This window comes from Sitophilus oryzae, unplaced genomic scaffold (genome assembly GCF_002938485.1).
Source record: "Sitophilus oryzae breed Bouriz unplaced genomic scaffold, Soryzae_2.0 scaffold_1494_pilon_pilon, whole genome shotgun sequence".
NCBI lineage: Eukaryota > Metazoa > Arthropoda > Insecta > Coleoptera > Curculionidae > Sitophilus > Sitophilus oryzae.
In genome coordinates this window covers 3,603,725-3,624,944 of record NW_022146163.1, presented here as the reverse complement: position 1 = coordinate 3,624,944, position 21,220 = coordinate 3,603,725, and the positions used below count along the sequence as shown (strand labels likewise).

At 31.4% G+C, this 21,220-nt stretch overlaps 1 protein-coding gene across 9 annotated transcripts in view; it reads left to right on the top strand.

The window, feature by feature from the left end:
* The window catches only part of LOC115877511 (patronin), a 210,518-nt gene that overhangs the window by 24,929 nt on the left and 164,369 nt on the right, over positions 1–21,220 (top strand). For 2 of the 9 annotated variants that reach the window (XM_030893716.1, XM_030893717.1), the window contains exon 2: positions 6,205–6,454. The exons of the other annotated variants lie outside the window; for them this stretch is intronic. In XM_030893716.1, coding sequence (XP_030749576.1) covers positions 6,359–6,454 — 96 coding nt within the window. In that variant the 5' untranslated portion in view covers positions 6,205–6,358. The remainder of the gene's footprint in view (positions 1–6,204; positions 6,455–21,220) is intronic. 9 annotated transcript variants of the gene reach the window in all.

Here is a 21,220-nt window from a genome sequence, read left to right as displayed (position 1 = left end):
TATCAGTATGAAAATTCGACTAGTAATGACAATGGTCCTAAAACTACCCTATTTAGATATTTCCGTAATGTTGTTATTATGAACAATACATTATGATAACAGGGTCAAGACTTTAGGGTTATACAAATAACAGAAATTAAGGGAGGTAAATAGGCCTTTTATAATTATGATGTTTTCGAAATGTACTGAATAGAAACATTAAATACATTTATAGTTGATAATTTTGTTATGACTTAAAATGAAATTTAATATACAGGGTGTTGAATTGAAGTAGTAAAATGATTCGACTTTATACACTTTATAGTCTTTCAAAGATCATATTCTATTTATACTAAGTAGAACGTCAATATCTAAAAGTTATATTTCCGTGTTATTTTTTTGCAACTAGAATTGTATTTTTTTACTTACTAAATATGAATGGTTTTTTTGCTTGATTCCACGACTGATTTTTATGGATTTACACAAATTCCCCATCAAGCATTTACAAATAGTCGCTCAAATAGACTGCATGATCTCATGCCAGTTTGCTGCAGTTGAACGAATTCCTAACTATAAATCTTAAATAGGCCGGTAATAATCTTCGAGCCAGCTGATATCCTTAATAATAGAAGTAGGACATGAACAATAGTTACATTGTCATAAAATCTTGCGATTAACGATAAACGCTATTTTAAAATATCCATTGCTTATAGATGTATAGGTTTGAAATTGTTATTAATATGTGTCGCCTGTAACATTAAAATACAGGGTGGTCCGAATTGTATTCCGGAAACTTCAGCAGCATATTCTGCAGATAAAAATAACTAAAAAAGTTCGTATAAATGTATGTCATAAAACGCTTAGTTTCGGAGATACTGGGTGTATAAGTTTCATTTTTATTTCGATTTTTTCTAAATAATTTCTGAATTAACGTCAATATTTGGATGAAAACTGGTGTCTGGGAGTTTTTTGACATGAGACATTTGATTTTGATGTCAATATGGCTCCTACTTGTAGAGGGCGCCATCTACATATTTTTTAACTGGTTTGAAGAGTAATAATTTTTCGTCCGTACCTGTATATAACTACTGAGTAAAAAATATACATTTAAGACGTTTTTTACGTAAACAAGTCTCTTTGTAAAAATCGCTACTAGTAAATAGTTCTCGAGATATTTGAAATCGAATTTATCAATACCTGTCATCATTGACATAAATTAAGCATGTTGACTAAATAGTTATTAGACTGAAATCATAAATTTGAAATGTTTTTGTACCAGAAGTTCAACAGAAACTGTTTCATCATTTTTTCGTAAAAAAAATGATTGATTTAAAAAAAAATTCCAAATTTATCATTTCAGTCAAATAACTATCTATACAGGGTTGTTCACCACATACGATACTGAGTATTGTATCTAAACGATTAGATTTTTACAAATTGTCAGTTTTGGGTTCGTTGAAGGACTATTAGAGCTACAATTTAAAAATAATTTTACAAGATACAGAGTGTCCCAAATAAGTAAAAAATAGTATAGTTGTATTTTTTTAATGGAACACCCTGTATATTATTCTATTTTTGGATTCTACGATTGAAATAAAGGTAAATTTGATTAAGGTTTATCACACTTAAACCTTCCCGTTTTTGAAATATTTTCAATTTTATGAAATTGCACTAACAATTTTAAGGCTTCATTTCTCCAAGGGTATTAAAGTTTTTAATATTAAATATTTACTGAAGATTATTTATTGATCAGATATTGTATTGCAATAATAAAAATTTTACTACCTTATACAGAGTGTCCAAAAATTTATATTAAATAATTACTAGCTTTAAACGGCAATAACTTGTTTAATTTAAGTGGAACACTCTGTATAGCTTACGTGAATCATATTTATGCACAATTTAATTGTCTATCAAAATTTATTATACCATTTTTTACCTATCTCATAATACCGGGTGTTCTATAAGAAAAAATATATATTTGATGTGGATCTTAGTTCTGACACACCCTGTACATTTCAAAATAATTTTAAATTAGGCACATTGCCTTCCCACATATACCCATAAAATATTTTGTTTCTACATCTTTCCGTTTTCGTATAATTAAACGAGGCGAATAAGTTGTGCCACCCTGTATATAGTCACTTTGATATTTGCCGACGTTTCGTACAGAAAATTCCATCACCAGAATATTTTATGCAAAAAAAAATAAAAAATAAAAATGCAATACGGCATTTTATTGAGCATCAAGTTGCGCAACTTTGCCTTCATTTAACCGATCCTGTATCTCTTACGGTTTCCGAAATCCCAATGATGAGCATCGAATTCGAGCCACCCTGTACAGTTTTTTGTCTAAATTCTTTTTTAAGATCCTCCGCGAACAAAGTTTAAAACAGTATTATTATAAAGATTTTTTTTTAATTTGCTACTTTAATACTAAAATAAATAATGAATACAATTAAATTAAAATCATTAAATTGTAGCAACAACTAAAGCTTTTCATAGCTTTGTCGACACAATCCCTTTCAGCCCGTTGTAAAGTAATTCGGTCGAGTCGCGTGTCGCAAAAGAAAATGGAAATAAAAATAGAAAAAGGGATTTTCCTAAAGTAGGTCGAGCCTAAAGCTTAAATCAACGATTGCGAATAAAGCAAAACTTCAATCGTGAATCAATGATAAAACGAAATAAACGTCCGTCGTTGATTCCAATGGTAATTTGGAAGAGCATTAAATGAAAACTAAATAAAGGAATCTAAAAGCAACTTAAGCACCTATCCTAAACAGATGCATTTTCAAAAAAAAAATTTAGTAAAACTTTTTTCTTTTTAAATGATAATGTTTCAAAATAATTTTCTAAGTCCGTCCTGTATACCGTTGCTTATAAACTGTAATAAAAATATATCTATTTAATGAGATGTGGACGTGGAATGGAGTGTCTACTTAAGATCCAGCCAATAGCCCCCCATAACACCAGATTTGACTTCTCTTTGGTCAACCATATCGCCAGAAGATTTGACAAGAATAAAATCTTTTCCTTTGCTGGGCGGACCAAGTGTGTGGCAGGCTAAGCCTTTGGCAGACCAAGCTTGTCACAAGCCAAACCCGCAGACTTGATCCGTCTGATTAGATTGGTCTAAAAAACGAACGAAGGATAAAGTCGACGGACTTTCTTTCTAAGCGGTAGTTTTTATTCCTATAAACATTTATCTGTACCAGGTACGTTTCAAAAGTGGCTCATCCCTATACCTAACTTTTTTATTTTTTTCAGATAAAAAACGAAATTTGGTACTAACATACCAAATTTCGTTTTTTTATGTATATAAAATGCCCGTGTTTATCTGTGGTCGTCTCTACTGAAGTAACGACTTGTTCTAGAAAGTTGCTTTTTTTACTAAAAGATAGCTAATTGGCTCTTCTAAAAACTGTCGTGGCCGGATTTTTTATTTTTCATTTAATTAAAAAAAGAATGAAAAGTATTTTTTTCCTGATGTGGCGTATGCGCCAGGCTTCAAGTAGTATGACATAAATTAGGATTGATTGATGTAAGGTTTGTTCTGACAGCGTGTTCCCAACATGTTTGTGACATGATTGTGTGACTTCTTCCAAACCCGTGTTAATGCGCAGGTCTCAAATAATGCAGTTTCTGATCGATTTCAAACTGTCTGTGAGAACAGCGAATCCCCTACTCTTCTTTTTTGATCTAATAATACTAATTTTAACTGCTGCGTAATACCGAATAAAGAAGAAAACGAACAGGGAATTAACCAAAGACATGTTTTAATGTTTTTGGTTTTGTTCTTTTTAATGTTTTAATGTTTTGTAATATTGATTCTTGGACCTGGCCCGTTCCTCCATCAGCTATTCTAGGTCTGTGTCTGTATCCGAAAATTCGGACGCCTCAGATTCTTCGGAAGATTCAAAATCGCTCATTTCTTTTCTTTATTTTTTGAAGAAAAAAACACTAAACAAAAACAACACACGTTTTGTAGGTTCAGTTTACCAAGTAATGACGTTGGGTCGCAATACGCATGCGCCGGACACTTTACTTGCAAAAGATCCGCAAACAGGTCTGACTGTCAGCTAACAATCAGAATTTTCTGTGTGAACAGCGTACTGTTGGTTGGAAACCAATCAAAAATTTCTGTGCGAACGCGTTTTACCCTATTGCGCATGGTTATCTGGTGGAAATATGTTTCTTACAACTGTGAGAACAAACCTGTATTCAATTCTTTTCGGTTACTTCCTATTTCACCGGAAATTACTACAACTTTTGATTTTTAAATGGCACCATAGGTATTTTTTTACATTATTCGATAGAAAAGTTAATACCCTGAATAGAATGACATATCATATGTCAATTTTTGACATTCTTGCATTAAAAAAATCGTATTTTAAACTTCAATCTAGTTAAAAACACTAATTTTTAATCAAGGGGTTTTGGCAAAATAGGTTTGACTGTCTAATGTTTTTAGTGTCTTGTCCTGGCCGGTTAAAAGATGCCCAAATCGTATTTTTAATCATATCTCATTTTTTTAAATGGAACGAGGGTGGCTCATTAGCATATTTGGAAAAAGCATTTTTTTACGAATAATTTGGTAGCACACACTTGGTATTTCAAGTCATATTGTCCTGATGAACCGCATGTTACAATTTCAAATCAGCCATACGCGAAAATGTCAAAAGTTGGCATATATGTCATTCTATTCAGTGTCATTTTCTATCGAATAAAGTAAAAAAATACCGACGGTATTATTTAAATCTCAAAAGTTGTCTGAAAAAGTCATTTCCGATGAAACAGGAAGTGACCGAAGAATTGAATACGTCAATCAATCTTAATTTATGTCATATACTAACATATCAAATCTCGTTTTTTGAGACGCACCCGCTATAATATAAACTGCTATAAAACGTCGAATTTTCTCCCAAACGAGAATATTTAATCGGGCAAAGATCTAATCGGCAGGCCAAATCCGCAGGACAAATCTTCTGGAGTATGGGGGGCTAATGAGTTTTGATTTTTCATATAAAACAAGCTTTAATAAAAATGCTTTTTTTTAATTCATCAAAGACTATGGGTGGTAGTGGTAACTGTATATTTAAAAAATATAATTTGAGTTGTAATTGAATTCCGCGTATGCGCTTCGCAAAAACTAATCCTAAATAAGTTGATTTCAGCACGATATGGGGCTTTATATCGATTTAATCTGCATTTAATATTACCAGTAGTCCTGGAATAGGCCGGGTTTTCTTATCCGATAAATTTGAAATTTAATATGAGTTTTTCAGATATTGGATGCGCTCGGAATGTAAATTAATTTAGTGGAGGTCGTACAAAAATAATACATGGTAATAAAATGCATTTAAAGCATGAACATATAATTTATAATAATTAAAGTTTAATAGAAGTATAATATTATGTATAAAAACATTAATTAATTCCATAAATAGAGTAAATGTGGACATTATTTTTCTAAACAGTAGCAATTTTTAAAAAAGTAAGATAATTTTACTAATTTCTACGAATTTAATTGTCTGTTCCCAATTATTTTGGTCAAAATAGAAGATAATATATTATACTGTGTGTTTCATTTAAAATAAAAGAGTAATTTGCTGTTAAAGGTGACAAATGTTCAATATGAATTTTGTCTCACCCTGTATAACTTTTTGGGCCAAGTTTTAATTTGATTTAAAGTACACTTTTTATTTTAACTACATATTGGGCTATACCGGATAGATTCTAATTTAGGTAGCTTTTATTGAAATTTAAAAATTGTTCTTCATTTTTAGAAAATGTTAAAAACCTTATATTTTAGTCACATACTTCAAGTAATGAAACTCTCTTTTATTTTCCTCCTAGATTCAGAAAATCAATTAATATATATACAGGGTGTTTCATTACAAAAAACACAACTTTGATGTGTAACTTTTTTTGGGAACACCCTGTAGAACTCTCTATATTTTTAAAAAATGCTCTAAATTACATATGTTCACAAAATTTCATTTCAATACAAACTGTCGTTCTCCTTGGAGCCTCCGGTCGTATGAGAAGCGCCACCCTTTATAGTATTTATGTATAGTTTGATATAGAAGTAAAGTATACCAATCATTACATTTACAAAAATTAAAATAGAACCACGAAGCATTAATGCATTTGCAATTTATACAAAAGGCAAAACAAATGCTTTCCGAAAAAAAAAAAAATTTTTAATGTTTTTTGATTTTTCAGGGAATTGATTACCAATTTTTTCAAAACTTAAAATAATAGATTACTAAAGTGAACATTATTCGATTAAAGACTGTTTGAAAAAAGACTGATGAACTGTTGTTAGTGTGTAAAAGTTAGTGTTTCCGCCGTACGTCGTAGTGCTAAATGCGTATTGATGGTGTTGAGTGTAGCTAGTTTGAGCCCTTTGGCCAGTTTCGGATTTCAGAAGGGCGACAACAATGAAATCGGAGTTTCTCTCGTCACTTATACGGTAAGTTGAAGGGATTGGCGTGATTGTAGGGTTAGGGTTTGGTCGACAGGTGATAGTGATTTGTTTGAAGTAGATTGATTTGTGCAAAATTTATGAAATATAATGAAATGCTATTTCTGCATCTAATATGATGTCTTTTATTCGATCTTATGCTATTTATGTACGTCTTAATTTTATTTAATTAAATACTACAGACGTAAAATGTTCGTATTTGGGCTTAACAATTTTAAATGGAAAGGTACTATATACAATATACGTCCGAAATCGGTAATTCACATAAGTACTTACTCTACATAGAAGGTAAAAAAATGTAGAAAATTTTTATGCGTGTTTCGCTGAAAGGAAAAACAGGTCTGAAGAAATTTTCTTTTACTTTGTAGGTATATCGTGTCTAATAATTTAAAGTAAGGAGTGAGTATAACAATCATATAACAATATACAGGGTCCGGCAATAGTGCGTCGGTCATCTGTAGCTCCTGAATAAAAAAAAAATTGAGAATTTAGTTTAAGTGCTAACCTAACGTATGTACCAGAATGTATTTCAGGAGAATATTTAACTTCTACAGGGTGGCTCAAAGAAGTGTGAGTGGATCTGGATGATATTTTGGAACACCCTGTATATTATTGCATTTTTGGCTTCCCTTCAGATCACTTTACATAATCCTAAGATATGAGTAAATATGTTTCGATAATTTCAGAGGTATTTATAAATAAATAAAAAAATATATTTTTCAGCCTTTCTTAAAAAAAACTATTAAAAATACAATAACTATCCTGAGATCAAAATTATATTAGGTGTTTACTTTAGATAGTCTATACTTACTTTGCTATAAATATCGTAATCTTAAATCATACAGGGTCTTAAAAATTATAAGCCAAACTTTTTAAAATATAAAATAATTTTTTTTTTAATGGAACACCCTGTATTTTATTTTTTATTAGATGGAGAGTTAAAAAATGAGCATTTTTGTGTTTAAAGTACCTATTATTTCATATAGGTATATGGGCTCTTTCAACGGTAAAATACTAGAGAGAAATCATTGGGTGGCTTTGATAAAAATTTACTGTGGAAAATGCCATATGAAATTTAAAACCACGACGAAATACTCTAAAGACAAAAAGTGTTCATTTTTTAATTCTCCATCCATTGAAAAAATAATATTCAAGGTGCTCCATTTAAAAAAAACGAAGCAAAATTATTTTATATTTTAAAAAGTTTGGCGTATAATTTTTAAGACCCTGTATGATTTAAGATTACGATATTTACAGCAAAGTAAGTATAGACTATCTAAAGTAAACACCTAATATAATTTTGATCTCAGGATAGTTATTGTATTTTTAATAGTTTTTTTAAGAAAGGCTGAAAAATATATTTTTTTTATTTATTTAATAATATCTCTAAAACTATTAAAATATATTTACTCATATTTTACGATTATGTAAAGTTATCTGAAAGGAAGCCAAAAATGCAATAATATACAGGGTGTTCCATTTTAAAAAAAATTATCCCGATCCACTCACACTTTTTTGAGCCACCCTATAGAAGTTAAAATATTTTCCTGAAATACATCCTAGTACATACCTACTTAAGGTTTGCACTTAAACAAAATTCTCAGGGTTTTTATTCTAGGAGCTACAGATGCCCGACTCACTATTGCCGGACCCTGTATATATTTATAGTGGGATTTTTTTTAATAGAAAACGTGGTGCCGCGTAATTCAATTTCCGTAGTTTTATCTGATTTAATTTTCTCTCTGTCTTTTATAAATAATAAACTCTCGATTGTGTTTTTATTCTAGATAGTTACTAAAGTTCAATTCAAGATAGTTACTAAAGTTACTAAAGTCTTCATTTCCAAGCCAACTCTGACGCCGTTCTTTATTTAATGATAAAATATAATGTTATATTAAATTGTCATTTATTTATTTTGTTGTTAAATTACTGTTTTATATCAGTTTGGAATTCATGCAATTTATTAGTTTACTTATTAAATTATACATTGGAACTTTTTAGTGCCTGATTTAAAGAAATATATCTAAATATAAAAGATAATATAAAAGAATATCTATGGAGGGATAGAAGCAAACTGTAATTAGCCTCAATTAAACAATATGTTTAAAAAAATTATACTATGTGACATAGAACTTTAGAGAAAGTAGATTTTGTTCTAAATATCCATTAATGAAAACTATTACTTATGTATTTTTATAATAGCAAAGAAAAAGTTTTTAATGTTTTTTTGTTTTATTACTGGTCGCAGCTGTGTTTCCTAATAACATTGACTCAAATGCTGGTCGTCAGTGCGTTTGAGCCTTTAGATGTAAGTTCATTTTCCTTAAAATTAATAAACAACAAGGACCAAAAAGAACTAATTATGTGGTTTAAAAGCTTGTCTTTTAACAACTAGAAAATTACATTTTCTTTAAAGACGGTGGCGAGTTTTCCAGTCTAGCTTAAAATTTAATATTTTAGTTTTAAAGGTTAAAAGTTGCAGGGATCGTTTTACCGGCTTTTATTTTAAGATTATATATTGTCACGGAACTTTGTGGTAGCTTTATTTAGTTGACTTTTACAGGAAAATCACTGTTAATACGAAGAGTTTAAGTAACAAAATTTACCAACTGAAAGATTCGAAAGGCCACCTAGTCTCGACCACAGATTCAATGCTGACGGTGATTGAAAAGTTCTATACAACACTATACAGCAAGCAAATAACAACGATCAGCGAACCCACTAGACTCCCAGTCATTAATGTTAACTCCGAGGAAATTCCTGAAATAGACGTAGAAGAAATAAGGAAAGCCCTGTCCCAAATGAAAAATAACAGAACACCGGGAGAAGACAGAGTAACAACCGAAATGTTCAGAACTGGTGGACAACTTCTACTGCAGAAGATGACGGAAATTTTTAATAGATGCATTATGGAACAAAGAATACCAGAGCTATGGCAAAACGCAACAATCACTCTTATTCACAAAAAGAGTGATAACACCAGACTCGACAATTATCGTCCCATCAGCCTGCTCTCGCACTTCTACAAAATATTCACAAAGGTGCTGACAAATCGCCTGTCAAACAAATTCGACTTCTATCAACCACCGGAACAGGCAGGGTTTAGAAGTGGATATAGTACTGTGGATCACCTTCAGGCAGTCCGCACTCTCATAGAGAAAAGCACTGATTACAACTTCCCTATATATGTCGCCTTTGTGGATTATGAGAAGGTTTTCGACTCTATAGAGCTACACGCCATCCTCGATGCCCTGCAAAATGCCAGAATAGACTACATATACTCGGGCATAATATCATCTATTTACAAATCAGCTACAATGACTATCAAACTGGATGACATAAATATCACAAATAAAATTAAAATGGAAAGAGGAGTCCGATAGGGAGATACTATTTCCCCCAAACTTTTTACACTGGCCCTGGAGGACGCATTTAAGAAGCTGAACTGGGACAAGAAGGGTATTAAGGTAGATAGTGGGATGCTTAATCACTTGCGCTTCGCTGATGATGTCGTTGTCCTGGCCTCATCGTTGGAAGAACTTCAAACAATGCTCGAACAACTTCACCACACATCTGCGCAAGTAGGTTTAAAAATGAATTTGTCTAAAACTAAAATCCTAAATGAAAATGAAGAGCAAGTTAATGTTAATGGACAAAGGATTGAGAACGTTAAAGAGTATATAGGTATATCTAGGTCATGCCATAAAACTCGGCAAGGAAAATCAAACAACCGAAATTTCTAGAAGGATCAAACTCGGATGGGCAGCTTATGGTAAACTTAACTTTATATTCAAAAGCAAAATCCCAAATAGCCTAAAAAGAGACATTTACAACAAATGCGTCTTGCCTGTCATGACCTATGGTTTGGAGACTATGACGATGACGGCACGAAGTGTGAACAGGTTGCGAGTGAGCCAAAGAGTATGGAAAGAGCCATGATGGGTATCAGTCTTCGCGACCACATTAGAAATGAAGACATTCGCCGACAGACGAGGATAACGGACATCGTAGAGAGGATAGCTAACTCTAAATGGTCTTGGGCAGGACACTTGGCCAGACAGTCCGAGGAAAGATGGGCAAAAAGACTTCTTTGCTGGAGGCCACGCCTAGCAAAACGCCCAGTCGGCCGACCTCCTAAAAGATGGACTGATGATATCCAAACCGTAGCCGGTAAGAACTGGATGAGGAGAGCACAGAATCGAAACGAGTGGAAGAAACTGAGAGAGGCCTACATTCTGCAGTGGATGAGTAATGGCTGAGAAGAAGTAAATGAATGATGTATAATATAGGATATTAAATCTAATAATCTAATAGAATGTGTTTTAATCAAAATTCAATTCATTGATTTTATTAATACTGATGATGTTAATCAGCACTAGTAAGCTCCAGTGAATGCTAGCATCTAGGAAAAGTTTGTTTCAAAATTAGGTATTGAATGGTATTGAACTTTTCTGGCGTAGTGTTGTAGATTATACCGGAGGGGAGGAAGTTAATCACCGCGACCTTATAGTTCTGTTTTGTCCCCCTTACTTGAGTTGTAACTCATCATACAATCTCAGGGCTTTGACAAGGCTATATCTGAGACGGTTTTACAGAGTTAGTTCTCCATCTCCGATATCAGTCGTACCAAAGTTTATGACACGAATGGTTGTCGTCCCGGCGCATTCAGTGATGAAATATTATGGCGTTTCCCCTTTTTCCCCACTGAATCTGTATTCGCCGTTGTTTCTTAGCTTCAATCTACTGAGGTGTTCATTGAGGAGCAGTGTTGCCAACTTAAGGTACATTCAGGCTGAGAGCGTCGCGTCGCCTCCGGTCGTTCAGGCTGGGAGCGTCAGCGCAGCGTCATATGAGCTTGTTCTTTAGGTTTTCAGTTTGTAACATGGCTTCAAGGAAAGCAGTTTGTCTAATGTTACTATTGAAAACACCATATTTTACATTCAAAAGAATGGACAAAAAAGTAGGAATTTACCCTATAAACAGAAGGCGATATCTGCATGGAGAATTTCATCATTTATATTTTGAATTGAGAGAGAACATCCTGTTAAATGTTGAGGAGGCAATGTCCTGTTAAGAAAAACCGTGACAATCCGAAGATTGTTCTTACTTAAGTCGAGGAAAATCTAAAGGTTGATTCCCACTATACCTTCCATATCAGCTCCCTTCATACACATAGCACCTTCATACACACCTTCGTTTACATAAATATTATATCATGTAAATAATAGGAAAATGCAGACTATCCGTTCCGTTTCCCGTCCGTTCCATATCCTTTCCATCCATACATTTTGTTGGCGGACGGACTGAAGCGTATCGTAAAGAGCGTTGTCAAGTTCTTACATTTGTACCAGCTCTGTTAACATTTTACTGATATTTATTCTTTCAGCTCTTAATTAAATCTATTACCTTTTACAAAAGATACAAATTTTTAAAATAAAACTTTCGTAATGATAAAAGTATGGAACTGATACGGAACGGAAGCTTACGTATAGCGTCAATACAATAAAAAATACGGAAAAGATGTGGAATGGAAATCGAAGGTATAGTGAGAATCAACCTTTAAGTTGGTTTCCACTTGGAAGCAGGACGGTTCTGGTCCAGTTAATGGAGTATTCGCTCCTTTTCTAGCTAGATCGTTTGCTTTTTCATTATTTTTATCATTTTTCATACCTTCGGTGGACTGGCGCACCCAGATTATATGGACTTTATTTTCTTTGCCTAATTTGTTCAGCTTCTCTAGGCATCCTTTGGCCAACTTTGAATTGATGGTTACTTAGTTGATCACTCTTAAGTTTGCTTGACTGTATCGGATAAGTTGTTCGCATATTTCGATAACGTAGATTTCTGCCTGAAGGATGCTGGCGTAGGTCTACTGGTTCGGAGTATTTAGTTTTTGATCTAAATACTATCATATTAAATACTATATCCCTGTGGCGTAGTGTTAAGTGTTAATTAGAGATGAGCAACAAATCGCAGCGATTTCAAAATCGCAATCGCAACCTGCGATTGGCTCTCATAGAAAACTGCGTAAACTAGGATCGTGATAACCTTCTATCTGCGAGTTTGAATCAGCAGTTGCGATTTGCGATTTTGTTGCGAAATGTAATTTGTGGTCCATGTGAAGAATGTGATCCATTGAAGAATTTTATACTAAACTGCGATTGAATTTTTTCTCTGATTTTATTTATTTATAGAGAAGATATTATTTAGGTAGAACCTCAAGAGGGGTTCGTCCCTATAACTTTTTTATTTTTTTCTGATAAAAAAACGAGATTTGGTAAGTTAGCATATGCCATAAATTAGGATTGATTGACGTATTGAATTTGTTTCACCGGAAATTACTACAACTTTTGATTTCACTTTCAGTATTTTTTTATTTTATTCAATACAAAAAGAGACACTCTGAATAGAATGCCATATCATATGTCAACTTTTGACATTTACTCTTAAAATAATCGTATTTTAAATTACAATTTAGAGTGACATGGCTGCATTAAAAACACTAATTTTTAATCAAGGATCCTTGAGAAAAATATTTAATTGTCTATTGTTTTTCGTGTGTTATTCTGGCCGATTAAAAGATGTCCAAATCGTATTTTTAATCATATCTCAATTTTTTCAAATGGAACGAGGGTGGCTCATTAGCATATTTAGAAAAAGCAATTTATACAGGGTCGCTTTTATGTATGGAAACGGTCGATTATTAGGTAAAATATAGAAGGTACCCCAAAAAGTTAAATATAAAAGTTATAGGGTTTATAAATATCTATTAGCGGGTAATAAACTTAAGTATACAGGGTCGGTCATAAAGTCGTGATACATCAAAGTTTCATTTTTTTTTAAATGGTACCCCCTGTATATTATTGCATATTTCGGTTCTTCCTTCAATTCTAAGCAAAAATCGAAATACACACAATGTACCTCATACCAACCGTTTCCGAGTTATTGACTTGAAAATATTACTTAAACAATTTGATTTAATTAATTTCGATATGTTGTTTCATTTAACGATGCTATTTTGCCAAAACTGTGATACTTATATATTATAAAATATTTGACATTACTTCTCAAGTTAGCATTTATAGATGTATTAAATGAGAGTATAGAAAGTCTGGAAATTACAAAATTTTCTTTTAACATTTCAATTCTTTAATTTATGTACATTGTGTATTACGATTATTGTTTAAAATTGAAGGAAGAATTGAAATATGCAATAATATACAGGGGGTTTCATTAAAAAAAAATAAAGTTTGATGTGACACAACTTTATGACCGACCCTGTATACTTAAATTTACTAGTAGCTAATAGGAATTTAAAAACTCATTACAACAGTATCACAGTTTCGGCATCATTAAATTAAACCAAACACATCGAAATTAATTAAATCGAATTATTAACTGATATTTTCAGAAGTCAATAACTCGGAAACGGTTGCTTTGGGGTACATTGTGTGTATTTCGTTTTTTGCTTAGAATTGAAGGAAGAATTATAATAATAATAGCTCCCGTATATAGCATTTAACGCCTTGGGAGTAGCAAGGTACAGCTTGCCATGCTAGAGCCGTTCGGTATACAAGGAAGGTAATGTGGCTAGCACTACGCTTCAACCGCCTATTATTACCTCAGGATTGTGAATCCTAAGTACTCATTTAAGGCTGAGTCGACCTAGGTACCCAAACTATTTTTATTTTAATAAAAAATAGTCGGCTGATGAAATGCCGCGTGTAGGATTCGAATCCACAACCTTGAGATTGGTAGACGAGAGCCTGTACCTCTACGCCACCGGGCACCCATTGGGAGAATTGACCCAGGAAAAATTGAAATATGTAATAATATTCAGGGTGTTCCATTTAAAAAAATAAAATTTTTATATGCCACGACTTTATGAACGACCCCGTATACTTAAATTTATTACTCGCTAATAGATATTTAAAAATCCTATAACTTTTGTATTTAACTTTTCCCGGTATCTCCTATATTTTACCTAATAATCGACCGTTTCCACACATAAAAGCGACCCTGTATTATGACCTAATTCAATATTTAAATATTAAAATCGCAATGGCAGTTTCAATTGCCATTGAAGAATTGAGAATCGTAGTTTTTCTCATTTCTAGTGTTAATAGCCAATCAGTCAATGTGAGTTTTTTACTACTAGGTAATTGTTAACGTGCACTGATTTCTGGCTTTTACTGTAACATATACACATAAAGGATATGAGGGAGATGTATTACGGAACTTTTAAAGAGTAATACTAGAGCAGATGTTTCCGAAGAAAAACTCTTGTGTAATGCCGTAAATATCTAGAAATTTGAAGGCGTAAGACCAATGAAACCGGCCAGTCGATTTGCGGAACCTTGTTACATATTAAGCAAAGAAAAAATCGTGGGATTGTCGATTTCCAAGTGTCTTAACCAACACACAATAACAACACTAATTAAAATATGGCATATTTGTAAGCTTGAATAATTATTGTCTCGTAGGCGATCTAACCTATGATAAATATTTTCAGCATTATGTACTTGTTGCTCGGAGTCACCAAATAATTGTAGGTATATCTGATTAAAAAAAAATATGATTTTATGGTTTATAAACGAACATACAATATATTTATGTACGTCATGTTTTTATTTAGTCTATAGATCAGAGTGATAAAAAGAGGTGTTATTTTTGTAGGAGTATGTTGTATCATAGTATAAGGAAAATATACTCTGTTTTTTTTTTCTCAGGTAAGATTTCGACAGACGATGACAGAAGAAAAGCAGATGACGTCCCATACCAATCTATTTATTTTACTAAAAAAAGTTTCTAATAATTTTTAAGTTATCTATGGATGGGTTTAAATATAAATCCGTCATACGTAGTGTCTTGTTGTTTTTAACCAGTTTTATTGGTTAATTTAAAAAATGACAGATCGTATTTCATTTTTATTGGTTTGACGGAACGATGAACGACAAACGGACACCGATGCGTATGAACTCGCCTTTAGATTTTTGTCATTTTTGACGCTTGTCAAAGTCTTGCGAAATTATAGGTTATAATTTTCTGTCAACTTTTGTTAAATACCCTGCGTTTTGGAATATGATGCATTTTGATTCGTATTATTACGTGTGTTTTGTGTCTTTTGAAGTCAAGTGGAGGAAAAATCGAGTGAAAATTAACTGTAGACCCAGAGCACAGTTTATGGTTAATACTCGCTGCCAGGGCAGAAAGTCTTATACACCAATGAAGTTGCTATCGATAAAGTTTGTATACCATTTCGTCGTAGATAAGTGCATCTTGTATATGGTAGAAGGATCAAACTAAACACATACTAAAAACTGGAGTAGCTGTAAAATATCGATATCACACGATAGGTAAATAATGGATTTTAGTACTGCAGAAAAATAATGTCAAAAGGTACTGGTTTAAAAAAATTAAGATTAAAGTTAATTAATCAACCTTTAAGGTATAAAATTTGGTAGGTGTTATTATTAATAAAATAGTTTGTTTTATTTACCTATGTTGTTTTATTTATTCCTGTGGATTATTACAAATTTGTATTTGTACATAAGTTATATTGATAAATATAATCATAAATGCGGGTAGTTTCATAAAGCTTGAAAGTAAATAATAGTTCTTTTTTATATTTTTTTGGTATGTAGTGTCTTGTTCTTGTTTGTTTTGTATTAACACATACCGTTTTTATTAAATAAAATAACTCGATTACATTTTTTCAGTTTTATACAGTTTTTTTCACAATATTTTGAAGTAATCACTTGTCAGTCAAATTTTAAATATATCCTGCTATGCGTTCCAGTTGTACCAACTTATTTCTTTGTAAAATAAAATAAACTACTTTGAAATTAAAATGACAGACACATCTATCACTGTCAAGGATCTTCTCGTTGGACAAACTATAGTAGCTTTACTCCTTGTCAAATCCTTTGTTCTTTTTCTGCCACTTTATATGACCTTGTTCTCGCGTCCCGTGACCACTGACGTAACTGTATAGTCGTGGTCTAGAACTAGGCAACGTATAGAAGGTGGCACTCGCCATAGTTTCACAGAGATGTATTTAGGAAAACATGAGTTTACAATAAAATAAAATAAAAAAATTGATCATCGAGTAAAAATTTGCTTGAAAACAGAATATTTTCACATTTCGTGTAAGTAACAATTCTTCTGTATCTGAAAATCTTCTGATGGGAAGAAATGCGGAAAAAATATATATTTACATATTTTTATATTATTATCTATTCCAAAGATTTTCTACAACTTTTTTTTTTAATATAAAACAAGTTTAATTTTAACATTAATGTGTTTGTTTTGTAGTAATACAGGGTTGTTCACCACATACGACGCGGAGCTAAACTCTTAGATTTTTGCAAATTGTACGTTTTGGGTTCATTGAAGGACTATTAGAGCTACAATTTAAAAATATTTTTACAAGATACAGAGTGTCCCAAATAAGTAAAAAATATTATAGTTGTATTTTTTTAAATGGAACACCCTGTATATTATTACATTTTTAGTTTCTACGATTAAAATAAAGGTAAATTTGATTAAGGTTTACCGCATTTTAATCTTACCCTTTTTGAAATATTTATGTTTTTGTCAAAATACAATAATAATTTTAATGCTTTATTTCTCCAGGCGTATTTAAGTTTTTAAAACCAAATATTGTACTGATATTGTCTATTTACTAAATTTTGTGTTTCATTAATAAAAATTATACTACCTTATACAGAGTGTCTAAAATTTTATTTTAAATAATAATTAGCTATAAACGGCAATAACTTGTTTAATTTAAATGGAACACCCTGTATATTTTACAAGAATCAGATGCACAATTTAATTGTCTATCAAATTGTATTGTATCATATTTTACCTACATTTTCTTATAATTTAGACCTCAAAAATCAATATACCCATGGAATATTGACATTTTTGATTATTTTTAAACATGTAACAAATTTTTAAATGGTACAGATACTAATATTGTCGATATAGTTCGTTTATGTTATTAAAAAATAAAAAAAATGTTTAAATATTTGGAAAAAACAACAAAATAATATGATTCCAGTATTCAAACTACATTAATTGATTGTTTGCATTGATTAATAATAATTGCTCCAAATACTAAAAACCTTAATTTTGTATGTGTATTAGACAGCGTGGTAAAAAGTAACACCTTAAAAATGTTATTTCATTTTTTGACGGATGCTTATTTATAACAACAGAGACGTTCATTTTCATAACTTATTATTATATAGATTTCTGATTCCAAATCCACATTTATTTAGAATAATTTATTAACTAATACAATTTAATATGTAATGAATTAATATTTTGGCGGAAATAATGGCAGTATATTTAATTAATGTTTCTCTTTTATAAAGATATAAATAGTTTTATTTTTGTATACCAATACTGGTATAATATTATCGTTTTTAGCACCTGTACATTTGTTGCTTTAAAAACAATCTAAAATGTCAATATTCCATGGGTATTTTGATAAATGAGGTCTAAATTATAAGAAAATGCATTTTCTACGAAAACTTGAAGGGATAGGTAAAAATGGTATAATACAATTTGTGTTCTATTTAAATTAAATTTGGTGTTCTATTTAAATTAAACAAGTTATTGCCATTTAAAGCTGTAAATTATTTAAAATAAATTTTTAGACACTCTGTATGAGGTAGTATTATTTTTATTATTGCAACACAATAACTGATCAATAATTAAACTTCATTAAATATCTAGTATTAAAAACTTTGATACCCTTGGAGAAATGAAGCCTTAAAATTTTTACTGCAATTTCATAAAATTGAAAATATTTAAAAAACGGTAAGGTTTAAGAGTGATAAACCTTAATCAAATTTACCTTTATTTTAATCATAGAAACTAAAAATGTAATAATATACAGGGTGTTCCATTTAAAAAAATAAAACTTTGATATTTTTTATTTATTTGGGACACTCTGTATCATGTAAAAATATTTTTAAATTGTAGCTCTAATAGTCCTTCAACGAACCCAAAACTTACAATTTGTAAAAATCTATTCGTTTAGCTACAATACTCCGTGTCGTATGTGGTGAACAACCCTGTATATGGTTAGGTGATTTTCATTGGATAACTAATACATTGAACAACACATCGTACTAAATATAAACTTCAATAATTGCTAATAAACACTACAGAAATTTAAAAAGAGAAAAGGCGCAAGAAAAATGAGAAATAGCATCACTCCTTTCTCAAGTAATAAAAGAATAATTTTTTAGTTATCGTTACCGAGTCCCGAAGGTACCGAAAGAACCGGGAATTAATAATTTCGAGTCCCGGTTCTTTGATATTTCAAAAGAACCGGGAATTTTCTGTTCCGAATCCTAGTTACCATATTATCAAGAAATTATGTTTTTTAACTAAAAACTAAACAAATTTCCATATTTAAAAAAAAATTGCGCAGAAAAATCCTCATATTTCTGGGGCCGAACGAAATATACTACCCCTAAAAATATTTGCACTTCTTTAAGACTCACCCTGTATAGGGCGATTCACGGTTATGGTCCGTTATAGCGTTTCCGGAACAGGAGCTGTTTTTCGGAATCGGTCATTTCGGTACCATGCCTCTAAGGAACCAAGATTTCCAGTTTTTTTTTCGGTACTACCAAATTTTTGTTCAATGATGGTGCAGATCGTTAAGCAGCAAGCAAGGGATGGTTGTCAAAAGTAAAATCGATAAAAAATTGAGGTTTAAATGAAAATAATATCAAATTATTAAGTAGTACTTAATCATGAGAAAATTATCCTGAACACAAACATGATCACAAATGACTCTCAAAAAAAAACTCAAAGAACAATTTTTTGAATTATTACTACAACCAATAGAAGCACATAGTGAGGCACTATGTAACGCTCTGCAATCTGCCGATATTCGACAGATTGTAAAAACTGGCAGAAAATATTTGGGAGAGTACAACTACTCTTTTTTTTTCCTCTACTATGGTTGTATGGTAGGATAATATGTATAGTTGGAGTATGTATTTTGGTTGTAGCTTTATTTTAATGAATTATTAGTCATTCAAAATAATTCGCAATATGGCGAAAAAAAGCAGCTATAGTTGTTTATTATTTAGAGTTGCATTATTTCAGTTTACTAAACTGTAAAAAAGCTATTTACCCACAATAGACGTTGCACTATACCTAGCAGTAATCTACACTAAATAAAATTAAAATTTAAGTATTTCTTTTTTGTCGAAATTTAAAAATGTCAACTTATAACTTACAGAATGTGGATAATGTAGGAGGTGGCAACGTTGCATTTTCTCGAATCACTATAAACAAATTTCTCGAAACTGAACAAGCGGCACTCAAAAGTTTTTCAATATTTTCCGGAAAATGTCAAGAAAAATATAAAATGGTCAACATTTTTTTTTCGCAAAGGGCGTGTTTCTGGGGTCGAACAATAACTACCAGTTAAAATACTTGCACTCATTTCTGGGATACCCTGTATATTATCTTGGCCCCCTTTTATATTATATAATAAAACATGTAACTGATATTATTACTATATTAACAACGCCTACATTTACATTACCTATTGATGTCTAAGGAATCGATGATGAGTATGGTCAACAAAGAAATGAAATGAAACTTTTATTGATTATTTCAATAAAGCGGTTTAATAAATTTAAATAAATTATTGAAATCAGTTTTTTCTTCATGTCAAGGCTGATCTTTCTGAAAACGAATTGGTACTTGAGGACTTTTTAGAAAGCCAAGAAACATATGAAATGTGGACATATGTATGTCCGATTTTATCGCTGAAAAGCTTAAAAAATGGCGCTTGTTATGAAGTCATGACCAACTATGGTTTCAATTAAAAAAAACATGTTTGTGTCATATGTCAAAAATGACAGGCTTTAGAAAAAAGCGGAGGACACAAACTGATTAGGGATGTGATTATCTACAACTTTTATCTGAAAACTTTTTGTCTAAAATAGATTATAATGGAATTAGGAACAATTTTTAAAATAGCCAAAATTCGTTTTTTTTTCGAAACTTTTTCAAAAATCTGAAAGGCGCATATTTATGACCCCACAAAACCGCAATTCTTTCCCTATTTAAACGACTCTCTATCTCCAGTAGACTCCGAGATACCCATAGAGAACATCGTAGGAGACTCATCGATTGGGTTGGTTCTAGCAAGTGCTGGTGTAAAGAAAAGAGATAAAAAATCGGTAAAAAAAACTTAAACGGTTTAAAAAGTTAAACGGTTTTATCTTATGTGCACTGAAAACTAGAAAATAATAATAACAATTAGGTATTTTGAACTTCTAGTTCAGAAATATTTTAGTACTAGGCAGAATAGCTTTTAGGCATATTAGACTAAAATAAAAACGTGGGGCCCCTCTGAAATCCTACCTATGGCAAAGCATATCTTTATACTTTGGTAGATCATGAGCTCGGCGTTCGCTGGTGAAGCCGCCACGGCTGGTTATTGATTGCCAAAATCTCCAGTTACGATTATAGTAAGTCGATGCAATCCACACTTAGTATAGAAGAAAGTATTACAGCAATAGTTAATGGGCCCCACGGTTTTATTTAGTCTAATATGCCTAAAAGCTATTCTGCCTAGTACTAAAATATTTCTGAACTAGAAGTTTAAAATACCTAATTGTTATTATTATTTTCTAGTTTTCAGTGCACATAAGATAAAACCGTTTAACTTAAATGTTTTTTTACCGATTTTTTATTTTCTAGTTTTTAGTA